Source organism: Heterocephalus glaber, unplaced genomic scaffold (assembly GCF_053883595.1).
Source record: "Heterocephalus glaber isolate CG9 unplaced genomic scaffold, H.glaber_assembly_v1.0 deba00001461, whole genome shotgun sequence".
Classification (NCBI taxonomy): Eukaryota; Metazoa; Chordata; class Mammalia; order Rodentia; family Bathyergidae; genus Heterocephalus; species Heterocephalus glaber.
The window spans coordinates 10,000,001-10,018,710 of NW_028258308.1; the positions used below are offsets into that span (position 1 = coordinate 10,000,001).

General features: G+C 33.6%; 1 protein-coding gene across 5 annotated transcripts in view; it reads left to right on the top strand.

Moving 5' to 3' along the window:
• The first annotated feature begins 1,772 nt into the window (after positions 1–1,772).
• The window catches only part of Wdr17 (WD repeat domain 17), a 95,471-nt gene continuing 78,533 nt past the window's right edge, over positions 1,773–18,710 (top strand). For 2 of the 5 annotated variants that reach the window (XM_021264942.2, XM_021264943.2), the window contains exons 1-2: positions 1,794–1,927; positions 16,621–16,743. In XM_021264942.2, the coding sequence (XP_021120601.1) occupies positions 16,678–16,743 (66 nt within the window). In that variant the 5' untranslated portion in view covers positions 1,794–1,927; positions 16,621–16,677. Of the gene's footprint in view, positions 1,928–16,620; positions 16,744–18,710 lie in introns of all 5 variants that reach the window. The other 3 variants (XM_021264944.2, XM_087217018.1, XM_021264945.2) reach the window with 2 other exon arrangements.

Genomic DNA, 18,710 nt, shown 5'->3' on the forward strand with positions numbered 1-18,710 from the left:
TACATTTATATGCTAGATTAGTTACATTTGGGTAAAATAAGAAGGTACTTCAATAACAAGCGAAGAAAAGGGAATTCTACTCTATATTTGTCAGAAAAAGAAAGAAAACTAACAAGAAACGTAAAATTCAGTAGTGAGTGAAAAACTGTGTATTTTCACAGAAATATTTCCTGTGGTCTTCCCTTTTCACTATTTTTATTTTCATCATCTTTAGACCTTGGGTATGTTTTTCCATGAACTTGAAATTTTCTTGCAATTACTCATATCTTCCATCTCTCTGCAAGTACAATGTATCTTTCCTCAAGGAAAAGCTCTGATTTTTCTGACATCAAGAGTTTTCTCTGGTTTAAGGTTAAAGCTAATCCTAAATATGGAATTTTGTGTCTTCCTTGAGCTCATCTTATTTTTCTAGTTTAATCTTTCAACATCTCTCCAGCCCTTGAAATCTCTGGAACCCTACTCCATCTCCTCCAGAGGAGGGAAACAAGTCTAAATTAGTTCAGTCAGTTGTGTATCTCTCCCTCTTTGTGCTTTTGGCAATGCTGCTACTGTTGTATAGTATCTCCTTTCTTGTTCTATTGGGTGAAGCCCTATATTTATTGTCTATTAAGTCCCTGTTCAAATAGCATTCTTATTAAAGTTTCCCTGAGTATCCTGGAAGAAATCTTTCTCCCTAACATCGTCATCTGAAATAACTTTCAAGAATTTTTAAATAACTCCATTTTAACTTAACAGATTGAATATATTTAGTTGATGCTCATATTTTAAGTGGTAGTTTATATGCTAATTTATTTATCCAACAAACATTTATTGAAGGCTTGCTATTTATTGGGCATTTTGTTAGAATATAGGGAACAGAGCTGTAAGAATTTATCTTAGTTACTCTGAAGTCTATTGTACACAAGGAGAGTCATATTTTAATTTTAATTTACAAAATAGGATAAGAGCAGTGGTGGGAAATGGTCTCATCAGAGACTATGCTAAAAAAAAAATAAAGAAAGAAGAATCTATTGCACAGGAGAATAAGAGCTCTGTCCAGGGAAATTCCTTCGTAGAGGTAGACCATTAATTTAAAGCTATTTAGAATTTGGCATATAATTAAAGCTTGATGTTATTGAATACACTACATTTTGAATACATGAAGTCGTTCTGTTTTACTATGGCGTGCTGAATAAAGGCTATAGGTAGTAAAGATGTTTTAGACATATGATGAATCTAATACCAAATATTGCCATTCAACAAGATTCCACAGGGAAAATGTCAGTTCTGCACCACTGTGAGGCCAGAAAACAACTTGACTAACAGAAGCAATCTCACCCACAGAGTCTTCCCACAGAGCTAGTTGAGAAGTGCAAGATGACAGCCAGCATTCTGCATTCACATTCCAGGCAATGCTTTAAGACTGGGGTCTTAGGAGACAGGGTGTTTATTGTGCATTTGACTCATTTTCCTAGAAAGTATAGCCTGGGTATGGAATGTTAGGTGGTAAGAACTTTCGCCCTCTCTGCAGACCCCGTACCTGAAGCCTCATTCCATCTCCAGGAAACTACATCTTCGAGGAGCAGCCCCGTTGCCAGGTAACCACTACACCCTCTTCTATCAAGTCTCCAGGGGTCACGAGCCGCTTCCGCCTCCCCTTGACAGACGCTCCAATCAGCGACTAGGGTTGTCACGTGGATCGCCGGGGCGGTACCTGGAGAGCAGCCCCCTCCCTCGCGACGCCGCAGTCGGGTTCGAGGCGCGCGCCTCCCCGCCCCTGGGAACCCGCGGGCCCGGGCGCCCCGCCCCTGGGAGCTGGGGCGAGCAGCGGGGTGGGCGGAGCGGGACGGGGCAGGCCGCGAGGGCGGTGCTCGCACTCCCGCCGTGCCCGCACTCCCGCCGTGCCCGCTTCAGCACTGTCCGCTGTCCTCAGCTCGGCCGCCTCCAGGTAAGGAGTCTGCGGGGCCACGGGGTGTGAGACCCGGGCTGGCGCAGGGCAGAAGAGGGTGATTCTGGAATGGCTGTGGCGTCGTACTGGGGGCTTCTGACCGCCCCTGCTGTCGAAGCCCAAGGAGATACGCGTCTTGCAGGGGTCTGCCCTAGAGGATGGTGCCTAATTGGCTAATCCCTTGAGTTTAAGAGTCTCACAGAAGATTCTTACAGGACACGGTAGGAAGCCAACGTCGATGCACGTGAACTACCACTGGAGTGTAAACTATGGCCACTTCCAAAATCATTGATTAAATTTTTAAGTATTTCTAGAGCCTGGATTGTCATTCTCATCACTGTTCTAGTCAAATACCTGTGCATAGATTACTTAAACCTTGGAAGATGGTCTAAATGTTAGGGCTGCTCCAAGAAAGCGTTGATGAAATGTGTTCCAGAAAAAAAGGTGGTATAGAATATGAAGAAGTATACTGTGCATTAAATGAGTCATAAAAATATACACTCTTTCTTGTCTTGCGCCCAAATACTCAGACATTTTTGCATGCAAACATTAAAAGGAGGAAAAATTTTAGGTGACTTTTTGCTGTATTAATTTTTAAAAATTGATTGAAATTTAGTTAAAAATTTGTGTATTAAAAATAAGTCACAATTACTATAAATATATATCTTTAACAAAGGTTTGGAGAGGTTAGATTTCTAAATCTTTGATAAATATCCTTCAGAGAAACCTGACCCCCAAACAAATCCAAGTTCATTATTAAAAAGATGCGAAATAGAGTTAATTTAAGGCTCAACAACAGGAGATTATAATTGCTCCTTTCCATACTCTAATATGATTGCTGGATAACAATAACTACACAATAAATGAAAATCAATTTATGACGATTTGTAAACTTGAATGCAGCAGAGGTTTAAATATTATCCGATTGTATGGATTTGTGGATTTGTGGATTTTCTTACCGCTACCTTGCTTGAGGGGAACTGATACTGGGCTAATAGTGATTACAACTTGCGTGGGATAAAACAACATTCTATCTTTTTATGATTCTGTCTTATTGGCCCAAGCATGTACGAAATGGATATAATTAGAGCTTACCTCTTTCAGAGCAGACATCTGAGACAAGTGGTCTGCCACTTTTCCAGTTCTATTATCTAAAATTAAATATAGTAATTAAATGATTATGAAAATCAGTCAATTCTATAAAATTTGAGGTACCATCCTTTAGTGCATTATTTAGAGATTAATGTTACAAACGCTAGTTTTAGGCCAATGCATTACAGTTCCTGGAAGATTTTCTACGTTGAAATAAAGCAATGACTTATTTCAGAGGCTATTCATGGAAAGAAAAATCACATTTCTGGAGTGAGGACAAGAAAAGACTAGTTGAATTTTATTATTTATAATTATCAAAGTTTCTCCTATGTTGATATTAATAGAAAATTCCTAAAGAATAAAAAATTCTTAAAGAATTGTGGGGAACTCTGAAGAAAACATTACATATGTGTACTTGAAAGTTTTAAAATTCTTTATTCTTTTTATGATTAAATATTGGTGTATTAAAATACTTTTTAAAGTAACAAGTTAATTTAGCTTAGAAAACTAAGTTTTTAAATTCCTCTGCTTCCAATAGAGGAACTATTAGGGCTTAGCATTGTGTTATTGCTGTTTATTATAAATCTCCTGGTAACCCTTCATCTAAGTCTAGAGTGGCCATTTTTAAATTCACCAGAGAAGAGTGAGAACTGTTCTTGCTTTTTGTTTGGTGGTTTTTTTTGGTGTGTTCATTTGTTTTGCTCTGATAGATCAAAGTCCACCATGAATGATTAGGTTGCCATTATTAATAAAATAAATGTAAATTCCTCAGATTACCTAATTTTATTTTCCCAAACATTGTAATGAAGACTAAAATGAAATTTCCTAACAATTTTGAAGAATTCACATTTTCTTCCTATATTTCAGAATTTATTTGAAATCTGATGTATACAAGAAAGGTAACTATATCACATTATTAAATAACCACTTTATTTGGCTATTCATGGTAATGATGTATATTATATGCAAGCATTACACCTAACTTTCTACAACTGCTGAATTATCTCATTTTACATTTTGCATATCTGTTTCAGTTACCAGATTGAAATATTAAAGTGAAGCATACAGCTTTCAATGTGTTTTCAGGAAAAGATTTTATTTAGAGTATTTAAATTCATAAAAATCATATTAGGTGAGTGAAATTTCATCTTAACTCAGGTTCCTCTTTTCTTTTGTACCAGAAACATACTAAACTAAGAGTTGGTTAATACTCTTCATCCTCCAACAAAGCATGGAAATTGTTCTGTTATAATAAGATGATGATTGTTCTCCCACTTTTGGTGAGATTATACCTTAGAGATTTGTGAGCAAGAAATTAGATATGGATACCTACAGAGAATTTTAGAAATTCCCCAGAGAATCAGCTCTACAGAGAAACAAAACAGAGTAAAACTTTTTTGTTAATTGAGTTTACTTAAAAGGTTCAAGAAGGACTTGTAAATTTGAGAATAAAAGTAAGGAAAGCTATTAAATGCCATTATATATTGAAAGAAAAAAGTCCCATTATGATTTATTAGAAAGATTTAACAGTTTAAATGCTAATGGATAGGCTGTCAAAATAGAAGAGAAGGTTCAAAATGTTTTCACCAGATTTCAGTGAAAAACAAATATTTTACCAATTGAAGAGACATTCAAATATGCATAACAGACTAGACTGCAAAAAACAAAACAAAACATAGCAAACCTGACCTTGGAGCCACAGTTGGCTGACACATGCCATCTGTATGTCACATTATCAGCTATTTGCGTGAAATGATTTTTGTATGTAGTGGTAAAGGCCTTACTTTTTAATATTTTACATTTGCTTATGAAATGTGATTTATAAGCTAGTTATCTCCTAAAATTGTGCATTCTAATTTAAGAAATATAACATATAACTGACAGTACTATAAATCTTCTACAGTAAGAAAATGTAGAAGATAGTTCCTCAGTGTTATTTGCTATTCTAATGATATTTGATAATTGGCATGTCCACGGAAATCCTACCAAAAGATACATGAAATAAATTCTGACTTATAGATGAGGGTATAATAACAGTGAGTACTTTGAAATAAATTCCCACGAGTCACTGAGAATCATCCTGAACACTTATTTCACAAACTCAAATGCTCAAAGATAGAAAACTGATTATAGTTTCTCAATTTTCCTTATGTTTAGGCATTTTCTTTTCTGAATTCTTGACAGTTTAAATTGTGAGGATGTGCTAGTATTCCAGGAAAGCTCATTTCCAATTATATATGATAAGTTCAATTTTGTATCATACACAAAAAATTCACTTTCAAGTTGGGAAATGGAAAATAACTCTCATTACACAAAGCACTCAGATATAATTAAATACCTGATTAATAAAATAGCTAATATTCAATTGTAACACTTAAAGTACATTTTGAGTGACTTTTTTTTAGTGACTCTTAATGAAAAATTATGCAGTGTTTTTCTTAAAGATAAACATGACAGCAGATTTGAAGAAGCCTTTTAATAATTTAAGCTGAAAGAATCTTTAAAGACCAGTTAATGTAACACCATTATTCAGGTGACAACACCAAATATATAAATATTATGGATACATTTATATTCTAGGCTTTCTTCCACTTTAGTACTAGAAACCATCTACAGCATTGTTACTCAGCGGGTACCTTAGACCAGCCATATCAGTAGCTCCCAAACCAATTTGGCTTTATCAGGCCATACCCCTACCAAATCAGAATTTCTGAGGAAGGAGCCCAGGAATCTGGATTTTAACAAGACTCAGGTGATTCTCAAAGCTGGAGAAATACCAAGATGAAGCACATTATGCCATTGGACTTGGTTACCTATTGAGCTGTTATGTATGGATACTCTTCTAATTTTGAAGCTTTACTTGTGAGTGCAATAAACTGTTAAATAAGTGAACACCTTAAAATATAATAGTGGACATATTTTATTAAAATATTTAGTAGATTTTTGGACATAATGTCTCACCATAACTAATTGCATTAGTTCATCTTTTATTACTAAGCATAATTCTTGACAGGTAGACTATCAATAAGCAACATATATTTTCTATGCATAGGTCCAATATTAGTTGATACAAACCTTTACTTAGCAAAGTTTAGGAGTTATTTCAGGGCTCTGCCTATATTTACTTCTAAAACCCAGTTCACAAACTAGATTAGTTAGAGAAGAGCAAGGGTCCTTGGGTTTACAGAACTGTTTAGAGCACAGCTCAAGCCTTCCTTCATGAAGAATAAATCTATTTATAAAGATAAGGCTGTACATTTATTGCTGCACTCCATTAAGGAAATAATTCTATACCTTCTGTGATAAATATTTACTTTCATAATGAAATATTTAGTTGTAACTTCTTAGTTCATGAATGAAATTTGTGATTTTTCTCCTTTTTCTTTGTCTGACTCTCTCAGAATGGTCACATTGGAGGTATTATGAATGAGCCTATTTAAGTAAAGTGGATTACATCTTCAGTGAAATTAAAAAAATGATTTCCATGTTGTAACACAAAAGGAAGTAGATAAATGTAATTGCATTGTTTGGATCCACATAATTTTTATTTTGGTGGTTAAAATATATGAAACTATAAAAATAAATATATGCAGATGTGTAGTAAAGGTAACTGCATTAATATTCCTCCCACTTTGATTTAGTATCCTGCTTTTCTGATATACAATACTTAATCTTACATATTAAATTTTTGCCCCTCAAATTAGAATTTATACTAGTAAAAGTGGTCATTGTGTGAACTACCATCATAACCTTATCCTTTTCTATTTGCTACCTAATCCAGGATTTCAATGTAGGGTAATACTGTACTTGCCTTGACCTATTTTATCACATAAGCTTTTAAGAACATCATGATTTGACATATAATGAGAATGGCTAGACAAAATACCATGCTAAGCACCTAAAAGTTAAACTCAAGAATGGTAGAATGACAAGAATGATAAAAAAAGCGCCTAATTTTGTTAGTAGAAGATAGCACAAGTAGTTTTCATGGTAAATTATCTCTACTGTTGTTGACTAGGTAGGGGTTCTCTGTTGTACATATAAACCTTCTGGGGGTAATGCTAAAAAACTCCACTCCAAGATTATGATTCTTTAGATATAGGATCTGATCTAGAAGTTTGCATTTGTAGCAAGTTTCTAAGGTAACTGTATTGGAAAGTACCTGAGAAACACATGTTGAGATGAACTGATGTAGACATTTTTAAAAAATCCTATTTATGACTAATATTCTATGACTCTATTTTCACAATGAGACTAATGGTCAGTTAGAATTATAGGGTGCCAGAAATAAGATTTCAAAATTAGTGAGCTAGTGGCTGATTTTAAAAAATTCTTCAAATTTTCTTTATTTTTCAAATATTTTCTCAAATAATAATCACATTTTATTTATATAATTAAAGATTTTTGCATAGTTCTGAGTATATAGTATATTTCAAATATTCAGTACTGATTTTTCAATGAGACATTTTACAGTTTTTGTTGGAGGGGTTGAATAATAAATGCAATACATTTCACAGGAAATTTAAAAAACTTAGACTAGTATAAAAGTAATTTGAACAAAACTTTCTGAATCATACTATGCTGGTATATCTCTGACTTTTTAATATACATTTTAGGCACTTTTATTAATTTTTCTTACAATGTCTTAAACCTTCCAGAAATGTGCTTCAGAGTTTTGCTGTTTCTCTTCCATGTAGTCAGCAAGATTTTCCATAGTGTATCTTTATATTTAGCTCTCTCTCCTTCAAATGTTCACTCAATATCAATACTTATGTGAGACATTCCCATACCATCTTTTAAAAGATTGTAATGTGAGCTATGTTTCTAGAACCTCTGATTCTCTTTAGTGCACTTTTTTCCTCTATAGAGTACCACGAATTATCTTATATATCATTTATGTATTTATTTTCCTCACTTTTTAATTCCCTCCTATACAAATAAAGGGAAGAAAGACTTTTATCTGTTTTGTTGAGTGCTTTTTATTCAGTGCCTGCCTAACAGTAGTTATTGATTAATAAATACTTATTTACTGAATGAAATGATTATTAAAATTACAAAAATAAAAATAAGTCAAAGGAATATTACATTTCTCCAAGTCTTAAGGCTCTGAAATAACCAACTGTTTAGCTTGTGATACACTTTTTTAGTATTTAATGTATGTACATGGATGTATGTATATATGCAAAATTTTCATTTAAGGTATATAACTTCAATGTGCCATTTAATTTAACTAATATACTTTTTCAAATCATCAATTATCTTTCTTTATATTTTAAGATGTTTTATATAAATGTTCATACCTACTTTGTATATGGTATGTGTTATGGTTTATATCAGGATATCCCCCCAAATTTCCTATGCTCATAGGCAGGGCTTTTGAAGGGTGATTGAATCATGGCAGTACTGTGGCTAAATGAGATGTTAAGAGTTGGGGTCTTGTCAGAAGAGGCAGGTCACTAGAAGGATGACCTAGTAGGGAAGATCTCCCTTTGGAGTTTCTCCCTTCACTCTCTGCTTCCTGGTTGCCATGAGGTGAGCAGCTTTCCCTCCACCATGACCCATTACCATGCCACCCTACCTTAGGCTACCTGCTGACTGCCAACTGACTTGGGACTGAAACCCCTACAAACTGGGAGCTAAAATAAACCTTTCCTCTTTTAAGCTGAAAGCATCAGGTGTTTTGTCCCAGCAATAAGGAAAGTGATGCAGCCAGTGTATTTTAACATAAAATTTAGAATTTAAAATCTTGTTTCAAGATTTATTGCTTCATGTTTGTTTTTTTAAATTATAAAAATGACTTTGAGCCAATTTCTCCCTAATATTTTGAGTCAATTTTTCCCTAAATATCAAGAAACAAATTATGTCAATTAATTACATTTGTAAAATGGGAAATTTATTATACCTTTGCTTTCTTCTTTTCCTAAATCTTGGTTTCTAGAAAACAATTTACAACTTTTAGGTTTTTGACTTTTAAATTATATAACACTTTATGTTGCTTGGCTTCTCTTCCAAAAATTAGTCATTTCTGTTTTCAAAACCATATTCAGATTTCTTTGCTTGATATATTTTAAAAATCATATTACTTTCTGTATTTGAGTTCTTTGTTGTGATTACTTTTTCAATAACCTTTAATTTTTAAAGGAACATAACATGGGTAAATTGTCTTCTAAATCTTTGTATTTATGAGAATATCTGTTTTTCTTCACATATGTATGATACAGGACAGTGAAATCACAATAGTTCTTCTGTTTAATATTACTCATTACACAACTGGTCGCTTAATTCTTTGTGCAGTGGTGGGAAATCATGATAATTATGAGTTTTCTACCTTTTTATATAACACTTAAAAAACTCTGCTTCGATGTGGATTTTTATTATACTATTGCCTTTTATTTTCTTCATGACCACTATTTTATCAGTCTGATCTTCCAGCCCTATTATCTTAGCTGGCCATATGTGCATTCCTATTCTTGAATGAGAAGAGACCAATATAGGTTATTCATTACCAAAAGACAAAGGCCCCAAAATCTTTTTGAATAATGGATCAATTAATCACCATATTGTCATAGTTGATTTTCTTATATCAACTTTGATAGAAATTTTGTTTCAATGCCCTCATTTTTATGTAGCAGGCCTTTTTTATCTGCTATGACTCTGTTGTACTCAGATGGAATTTTCTCCTTTCCACACTGAGTTAAACTGATGAAAAAAATCTTTCCTTTTTGCCTCCACCTACAATATATTGCTAAGAAGTTGCACTTCCCTAGGGTGGGGTACTACTATCTCATGTCACTTTTCTTCCTATTTTATTTTAAGAGCCATAGTCCTTGAGTAGATATGGATGGGGGTCATGGGCCAAGGGAAGAAAGACAGAGAAAAACTGCATAATAAAAATGAGAAAGAGAAATGCTATGACTCCTGTGCCATAGCTCTATTATTTTCTGGTAGACATAAATCTTTCATTTTACTAAACTGAGGACATTTAGTGAGGCAATAACAAGTAAGTGTATATGCGCAGACTTTCTGATAGAGAGTCTTTCAAAACTTCTAGCAGCATGACGCACCTGTGGCACTCCCATGGTAGTATCTTTGTATTTAGTAGAAATTCCTCCTAGATTGAAATGTGGCTGATGTTAGACCTTATTTCAGTCCTTTTATGTGTGGTTTTTTCCCCATATTGTTATAAATGCCAATGATTGTTGTTTCAGTTTGTAGGCAACATAAAGTACAGCATATATTACCAATTCATGTAACAAAAAAAATCTAAGCAGAGAGTTTGAGGTTGTCTGTTATCATTCATAGTTAGAGTCAGTCTCCATTGATAAAGTCGTGACCCTTTAATTGTGCTGGCTTTTTTCAAGCTACAGAAAGTAAGCTCCTGGCAATTCTAGAAGTCTCCTCATGGCAGCAAGAGAGTTGACTTATATATGGTTTCAGACTATTTATGTTTTAAGTCCACATACCAGAGACCCTCTTTTTTGATGCTTCTTACTAAATCCTAAATTTCCTGTAGTTATGTTCCTATCATTTACCATCAAAATGTCCAAGAAATGATTAGCTTAAATATGAATCACCAGATATACTTTAGGGACTAGTGTTTTACTTAATTCTGGACTGAAGCAGAGTAGATTACCAAGTGCATACATAGAGCTATTGCAGAAAGAAAGAAATGGAGATTTCTTGGAAGGCAAACAACAAATGTTCACTACTGTTTTTAAATAGAAAGTTTCAAGAGACTGTCAATATCTGCTAGGTATGCTGTTTTAACCTGGAATACTTCTATGCCTCTGTAACACAGGTGACTGCAGACACATTGAACCTAGGAACAAAATAGGCCCTCGAATATTGAAACTTGGGGAAGCAAAATTCCTCAACTAGAGTATAAAAAATAAAAGTTTTTATTAAAATTATGTTTTGCTGCTTATTTTTCTAGTTCTTTGTCTTGGACTTTTTAATAAGTAAGAAATGCAATGTAAACTAGTTAAAAAATGCATCAGAATGGGAAAAATTATTTTAATAGTAACGTAAATTCTTTATCTCTTAATGCTTTGGAAAGTTCATATCTATAGCTTTACTAAAATGTCAACAGACACATTCAGATCCCCACTAAATAATTTATATTTTGAGTACCTTTATCGCCAGAAGGTTCATAGAAGCATATTTTGAAAACATCAGCTGTTCTTTATATTTATTCATCACAGTTTACTGTAGTCAGATTGGTGGCCATAAAATAATGTATAAAAAAAACAAGTAGGAACATATTTTGTGAGGAATATCAGATATTTTGTTTTCAATAAATTAAGTTTGAAATTCTATTTAATATCCCATTGAGGTTGTTAAATAGAAAATTAGATATATGAGTCTGGAGATCAGGAAGATCTTCAGACTGGAAGTTTAAACTTGGTGATAAATTTATATGGTATTCAAAACCCTAATACTTGATGGGCTAACCATGAGAATAAGTGTGCAGAATAGGGGAAGGAGAAGGAAAGGGAGAGGGAGAGGGAGAAGGAGAGAAAGGAAGAGAGAACAAAAATGCACTCAAGTAGGGGACAGAACTAAAAGAATGTTTTTGAAGGATAAGTGAAAGTGTTTCAAGAGGATGGATTCACCTCTGATCAAAGTGGCAACTACTGCAGCTGAAGTAACAAGGAAGATGAGAACTGATGATTGACCATCTTTACTAATTTTAATAAACTACTTCTTAATCCCCAGATATGGGGTAAAGATTTCAATCTTAAACTTAGTTGGCCGCATTTAGCGTATTACTTTGATAAAAATTATTTATTTATTTCATCTCTCAGTAATCTTTTCAGTTTTCTTCTTTCCTCTACTTGTCCTTTGCACCCTGGTATAGTTCAAAATTGTGTATGAAGCATTGGTCTCTAGCTGACCTCCAGTTTTTTCCCTTCACACCATCATTTGTGAATTCTAGTCTCCACCTAGAAGACCTGTGAAAACTCTAAATTCAGTATATCTGTGATAGTTTAGATTTTGATTGTCCCCTAAAATCCATATGGTAGAGGCTTGGTTCCCCACGTGGCACTTTGGGAAGTGGTAGAACCCTTATAAGGTAGAGCTTAGTGGGAGGTCCGTAGGTCATCCTAGCAGGCCCCTGGATGGAATAATGGGACCCTGACCCATTGCTTGTTTTCTTTTGATTCATGGCCATAAATGAGCAATTTTGCTTTACCACCTGCTCCTTTCACGATCTTCTACCTTGTCACAGGCCCAAAAGCAATAGGGCCACAAATCATGAACTGAAAATATTCTGTGAGTCAAAGCAAAGCATTTCTTTTCATAAATTGATTATCTCAGGTATTTGCTATAATGGAGGAAAGCTGACCTACACAATATCTTGATAGAGCTTTAACCCAGACCCAATTTCTGTTTCTCCCACAAAATGCTCTTCTTCCAGTGAGTGGTGCTGAGTCATTCATTCTGGCAGAAATTTAGTCCTCCCTGTCTCTTACTTCCCATTAGCTTATTAGGGTAGCTCTTCATCCTTTTCCATCTATCACATTGTGTTTTGCTACCCTCTCCCCCACAAGCCTTTTGTTAATAGTTTTAGTATATTTGTAAGCCACAACATCTAATGTCACCAATATCATGTTTAAAATGTTTCAAAGACTCTCTCTCATATATAAAGTAAATCCACAATTCTTATGATATGCATGATTTTCCATCATTTATTACTGCTTATCTGTTCATGTGTATGGTTATGTCTCCTTATGTACCATTATGCTTTAGACATGGAAATTAATTTTTGTCTAAAACTTCAAATCCTACCTTTCTTTGTACAGCTTTCTTCTGTTATACAAAGCTGAAGTCTTTGTGAGGAGCAGTCTGTGTCCATTTGTTTGTTATTCTTTAAGTATAGACCCAGGTGATCCTTACTGAAAGGATACTAGTATCAAGTCATCATTCCTTGGCAGAATCTGAACTCCAGTTTTTGTCCCTCCCACCTGATGATGTTACCAAAATCTCGTAGTTTCTTAATATTCCAGCCAGTCCTTTTATTATTTTTATATAATCAAATTCTCCCAGGGGAAATGCACACATGGGTACACACACAAACGCATACACACACACACCACACACGCACATACATGCATGCCTGCACACACACACACCACATACAGTATTTAGCTTGCTCTGTAGACATCCTTTGTCTCTAAGATCTTGAGTTTAGATTTTAAAAATTTTTAGCCAGCTTTTCTAGTTGTTCTCAGTGGGGAGGTTACATACACACACACACATGCACACACACACACACACCTGCTATTGCTAGAAGCAAAAGTCTTGTAACAACTTTTTATTTCTTCAAAACTCAGAATCATTCCAACTATTCAAAGCACACTGTGTAAGCTATATATTCTCTGCCTCAAGTCTTTCTTCTGATTGTATGCTTTTAATCCAGTTAAGATGAACAATTTCCCAAAACAGCAGTAATTCATTGCTTTTGACATCTGCCTTCCTCTAATCCTGAGTCCTTGAGAGAAATACATATTCATATTTAGAATAGACAGATGCCCCCAGATCCGTGTACACTTGGGCAAACACTTTCAACCTGAGGAATATTGACATTTCCTGAGCCTCTTTTTTTACATATCCCTCTCCTCCCTTCAACTCACCTAACTGTGATTCCAGTCAGGATGAATACAAATATACAGAAGAAGATGATTTCAAACAATATCATATATTTTACATTTCATTTTACCCTGATGGGTTGAATAAGTGACGGCCCGTGTTTATTTTACATTTCACCTCACTTATTAGGAAGTTTTAAATAAGTATTATTACTGTGTTGTGAGTTACAGGAATTGAGGGCTGACTAGAATATACTAAGAATTACAGCTAATATAGTGGATAAGAATGTATAATTTGGAGGGCAGGAATTTACTAGACAAAACAATAACCTCCACATACCAAAATTCCAGAGGATTAAACCAATATCTTGGCCTGAGATATAAGGTGAAACTGTATGAAAAAAATCTAAATGTAGAATCACAGTAGAAGTGACTAACAACAAGCTTTAGAGAATAGGCAAAATGTGTCATTTTACTCAGTTTAAGACTTTCATTCACTTTTTGGACCAATGGGGTAGATGTGGAGTGCTCTTTCTGTGTTGATGTCACAGCACAAAGGTGTGAATGGAAACAGCTCTATAGCCGGGGCTTAGAGTAAAACATGGTGACCTTCCCGCATATAATTCAGCAAATCTAGTTACACAGCGAGCCCAAAGGCAACAAGCAAGAATACATTGTCTGCCCATGATGAGCTTTTGGCAAGGACATAGATGCAGAGAGATATGCGAAAATCAAGACCAGCAATCAGGCCACGTGTTACTTGAGTGTTTGGATATTTAATGCCAGCAGTAAGTTTGTAATGTTGCCATAGGCTTTACTTCATTATCTTTATTTTTTCTACATAATGATACTTGTCATTTGAATATTTTATTTGCTTCTATCACTAATTTTAAGAGTAAACATTTTATGAATTAATTTATTTTGTCATTTTCATTAACTATTGGTCAATGAGACACTTAGACATAGATACTGAGATGCAAGTGCCATCGTGACTTTTTCCTTCTTGTCTTAGCTACTGCAAAGTGATCATGACAGCCCTCCCCTCTGAGGTCAGCTAAAGGGTTCACCTTTGCACCTCAGGGAGTTATAAGAGCTGCAAACTATTTGCCATTATTATACAAAATTACAAAACCAAAAATAGAAGATTAGCTCAAATTTCAATCTCAGGAATTGAACATAATGTTAGATATAAAAGGCTTCTAGTTCAAAAGATATACGATCACAGTGTCAATCTTGCATTTCTGTTTGCTTCCAGCTCATTCCTTGACAATCATTTTGCAGTTAGCTGATTGTTAATCACCTAATTGCTTAAAAAGCTTAAAATACATCATTTAATATGGTGCTACCATGTTGTACAGAGAATAAAAATGACATGAATGTAATTCTCTAAAGTTTTATTCACTTCTGGAAGAAATTATTTACTTTTCAGGGTAAATAGAAATATCTTGCTGTACTAGAAAATATCTGTACTTCAAAATATCCTCTGTAAGGTTTTGATACTTCACCCAACATATAACAAGTTCCAAGTGATCTTCAAACATTTACACTGCTACAGAGGTCAAAGAAGCAAAAAGAAAGAAAAGAGGAGGAATGAAAGGGAGTGAGGGAGGGAGAACAGAAAAAGTGAAAAAGAAAAATAAAGAGAAGGAAGAAAGGGGAAAGGAAGACAGGAATGGTGAAATAAGTGGAGGAGGAAGAGACTGAAGGAGAGGAAGAGAGAAAAGAGGAGAGGAAGCAGAAGAGAGAGGAAGCAGGTTAGGAGGAAGGAGAGGGGGAAACAGGAAGAGGGAGAGAGGGAACAATTGGAGCATTTTCTCCACATCAAAAAAAGTAAGGCAACTTTTGTTCTGGCATAGATAGAACTACTTATGTGAAATACAAGTATCACCATGACTAGTTGAGAACAGTCTTATCTTTACTGTGATTCCTTAATCTCTAAATGTTTTTTTCAGTTAATGTCTGCTTGAAGCTCAGGTCAAAATGCTTAAGAATGGGCCCTTGCTTCTATAAGAAACTCCAGTAGCTTCCAGCTTAATTTCTTTAAATTAAATTTAAATTTCTTTGCTTAATTCTATATATGTTTTTTACTTAATTTCTTTATGTTTTGTCTTTTACTTAATTTCTTTATACTTTGATGTGTTCCTTGAGCAAAGATCATGGCTATTCTGCCTGCTCTTTTAGTTCTCACAGAGCCTTTGTTCTTGTCTGTGTATCTTAATATCTGTATCTGTAAGTACTGGATAGTGATCATTTGTGTAGATATAAATTGTGAGTTCCCCAAAGCAAAGAATCATGTGTTATTCATTTTTTTCTAGAAGATACAAAAGTTCTTGCTGAATAAATTTGACATAGGCAGTACTAGGGAAGTTTGTCATCTACTAGTATTTAATTTGAACTAAAGGCACATATTATTGAAACTTGGAAGGGATCTAAAGAAATGCATCCCATAAAAGTGGATACTAACCCTATAATAATTACTATTCATTTCCTTGTAGGGAAGTTGCTGACCAAGTCCCTTAGGGCATTTCTAAGTGAAAAAACACAAACTTGAATTGTTAAACATATTTAGTCATCATGCAGGCACTAAGTGTGTATTTATTATACTATTATAAATTCATTACAGTGAAAATTAATACCTTTTTATCTGGCACACAATAGCTACTTCTTGATACTTTTTAATGAGAATTATTTACTATATTTTAAATTTGCTAACTCTTAAAAATCATTTCTTTGAAAAAAAAAACCCAAGATTTTTTATTGCACCTAAAAATCTAATAGAATATTTGATATAGCATTTCTGGAACTACACAACATAATTTTTATTTGATTTTTTTCTTGTTTGAACAGAGCCTTATATTTTAGACATAGCATTCTCTTAAGAAATATTTTTTGTAAATTATTAAAACTGTTTCAGCTGAAATGTTTGTCCAGTGTTAGTCTCTTGTACTGAACATCATTTCACAGAAAAGATTTTTGTAAAGCTTGTGTTGAAACACATTATTGTTACTTTAGGTGCTGACTATTCTGTTGCCGAGTTTCCAATTGCCTTGACTAAAGTAGAAAATTTGTATGGCTTGGATGACTTACATTTCACATTGGTTTGAGCAAGATGACTGGTATGAAGGACTACAAAGAGTAAGATATATTTAAGTTGTAATTATGATTTTTATGTTTTTTTCTACTTTGCTTCTCATGCAGCTGTATTCTGTCCCACTTATATTGTTGACATATTTGCATTATAAAATTCACAGGGTGAATAATATAGTTGTTTGATAGATTTTTAAGCAGAGGTATGAATATAATATATAAGGATGGTTATAATTGTATACTGAGAAAAACACATTTTTCCCTAGGCATTCATCCTGGTTTCAGATGAATTCTTAGTAATGTTCTCAGACTGTCTTTCAGCTTGAAATATAAAATGGCATTTTGTACAATGTGATTAATGTACAAAAATAGAAGCATACTCAAGTCATTTCACATAAAGAAAAAATGTTAATGAAATAAGTTAAATTCATGCTATATACATATTATAATAATTTCAAAGGAAATGCAAAACTTCAGAGGAAGTGTACTATATTGCTTCTGATAAATTTTTGGGCGATTATGTTTCAAAATGAATTGTACTGTTAACTATGCAAATAGTATTCTGATATATTATTGCAACTGTAAAAAATGCTATTTAAAAATACACTATATTAAAATGGATTTAGTCTAGAATATATTATTTGTTCACCTTCTTAATAGAAAATTTATTACGTAAAGACTGAGTTTTTCTTTTCATTAAATTGTGAACAGAAAAGGCCTTGTTCAAGGACTTGTGCTGCTAAAGATATGCAGTACTGTATTTTTTTCTGTCTTATTGTTTCAGTCCCCATTTTAATCACACCAGTGACACCATATTTCCTCATTATACTACTTTTTATTTGTAAATCTTCTGCAGTGTGGCACCTCTTGAGCTCTTTTCAGACACTTCTCATAGCTGTAGAACAACCTGGTAAACATTTCTGGATAACTAAGAATAGTACATATTTGTGAATCCCAAAGCATTCTTCAGAAAAGAATTTTGAGAAATAGTGAATAAATTTGTGTCCTGAATTCTAGCTTTATTCATAAGTAATAGAAATACTTCAGGTTATGAGTTTAATTTTAAGCCCCACTGAACACACACACACACATCACACTACAGTACCTGTATCTTTTATTTCTAATGTGAGAGTGCAGTTTAATTGTAATAAGAAATGCATTTCTTATGTTTTGAAGAGAAGATATTTGTTTTATTTTGTTTTGATTTCGAGTGCAATGTATGGTTTCTCCATAGGAGGTGCTAGAGATGATAGTTTAATTGGGAAGGCAAGGGGACTGATGTTAATAAAAAAATACTTTTGGTAAAATGTATTTTTCTTTGAAATGGCTTTGGAATAGCTCTTAGAGATAATGGGAGTTCAAAATCTTCTCTCTTTGCCCTTTAATACTCCTGTCAATCTTTGTAAATGAATTTTTGGTTCTGAGACATATTAAAAGAGGTGTTCTTTTGTATAGATATAAATTAACACTAAAATTACCATTTTATCTTTGTCACTTTGAGCCCCTTGTGCAAGTTTTGATTATTTCTTATTCAGATGTAGATAAGAATTAGATATCTTATTCTAAGTGAAGAATATTAATATATGAACATTGACTTTAATTTCTTCTGAAAATTCAGCTTATTATTTTGCAAGTTATGTGTGTATGCGTATATATCCCACATAATCAGCATTCAGCATAGGAGTTTCTTTGAGTATTTTTTTAAAAGTTTCAATAAGAGATAAGTTGGATTTTTGTATTAAAAATTGTCTTTTAGATATGTAGTATTTGAAAAATCACATACAAATGTGAATTTGATCTTTGGAGTAGTAAACTGCCATTTGTATTGTAGCATAATTAATATTTATAAAATATGTATATAATTATTCAAATCCATGCTGTACACTTAGATGAACTTGATTTTGATTTACTTTTATAATTTAATTCAGGCAGTATGTAACTATACTATTTTATGTATATATAATATTTTATTATGATCGTTTTATAAGTGAGCTTTATTTTCTGTGGAAAACTAA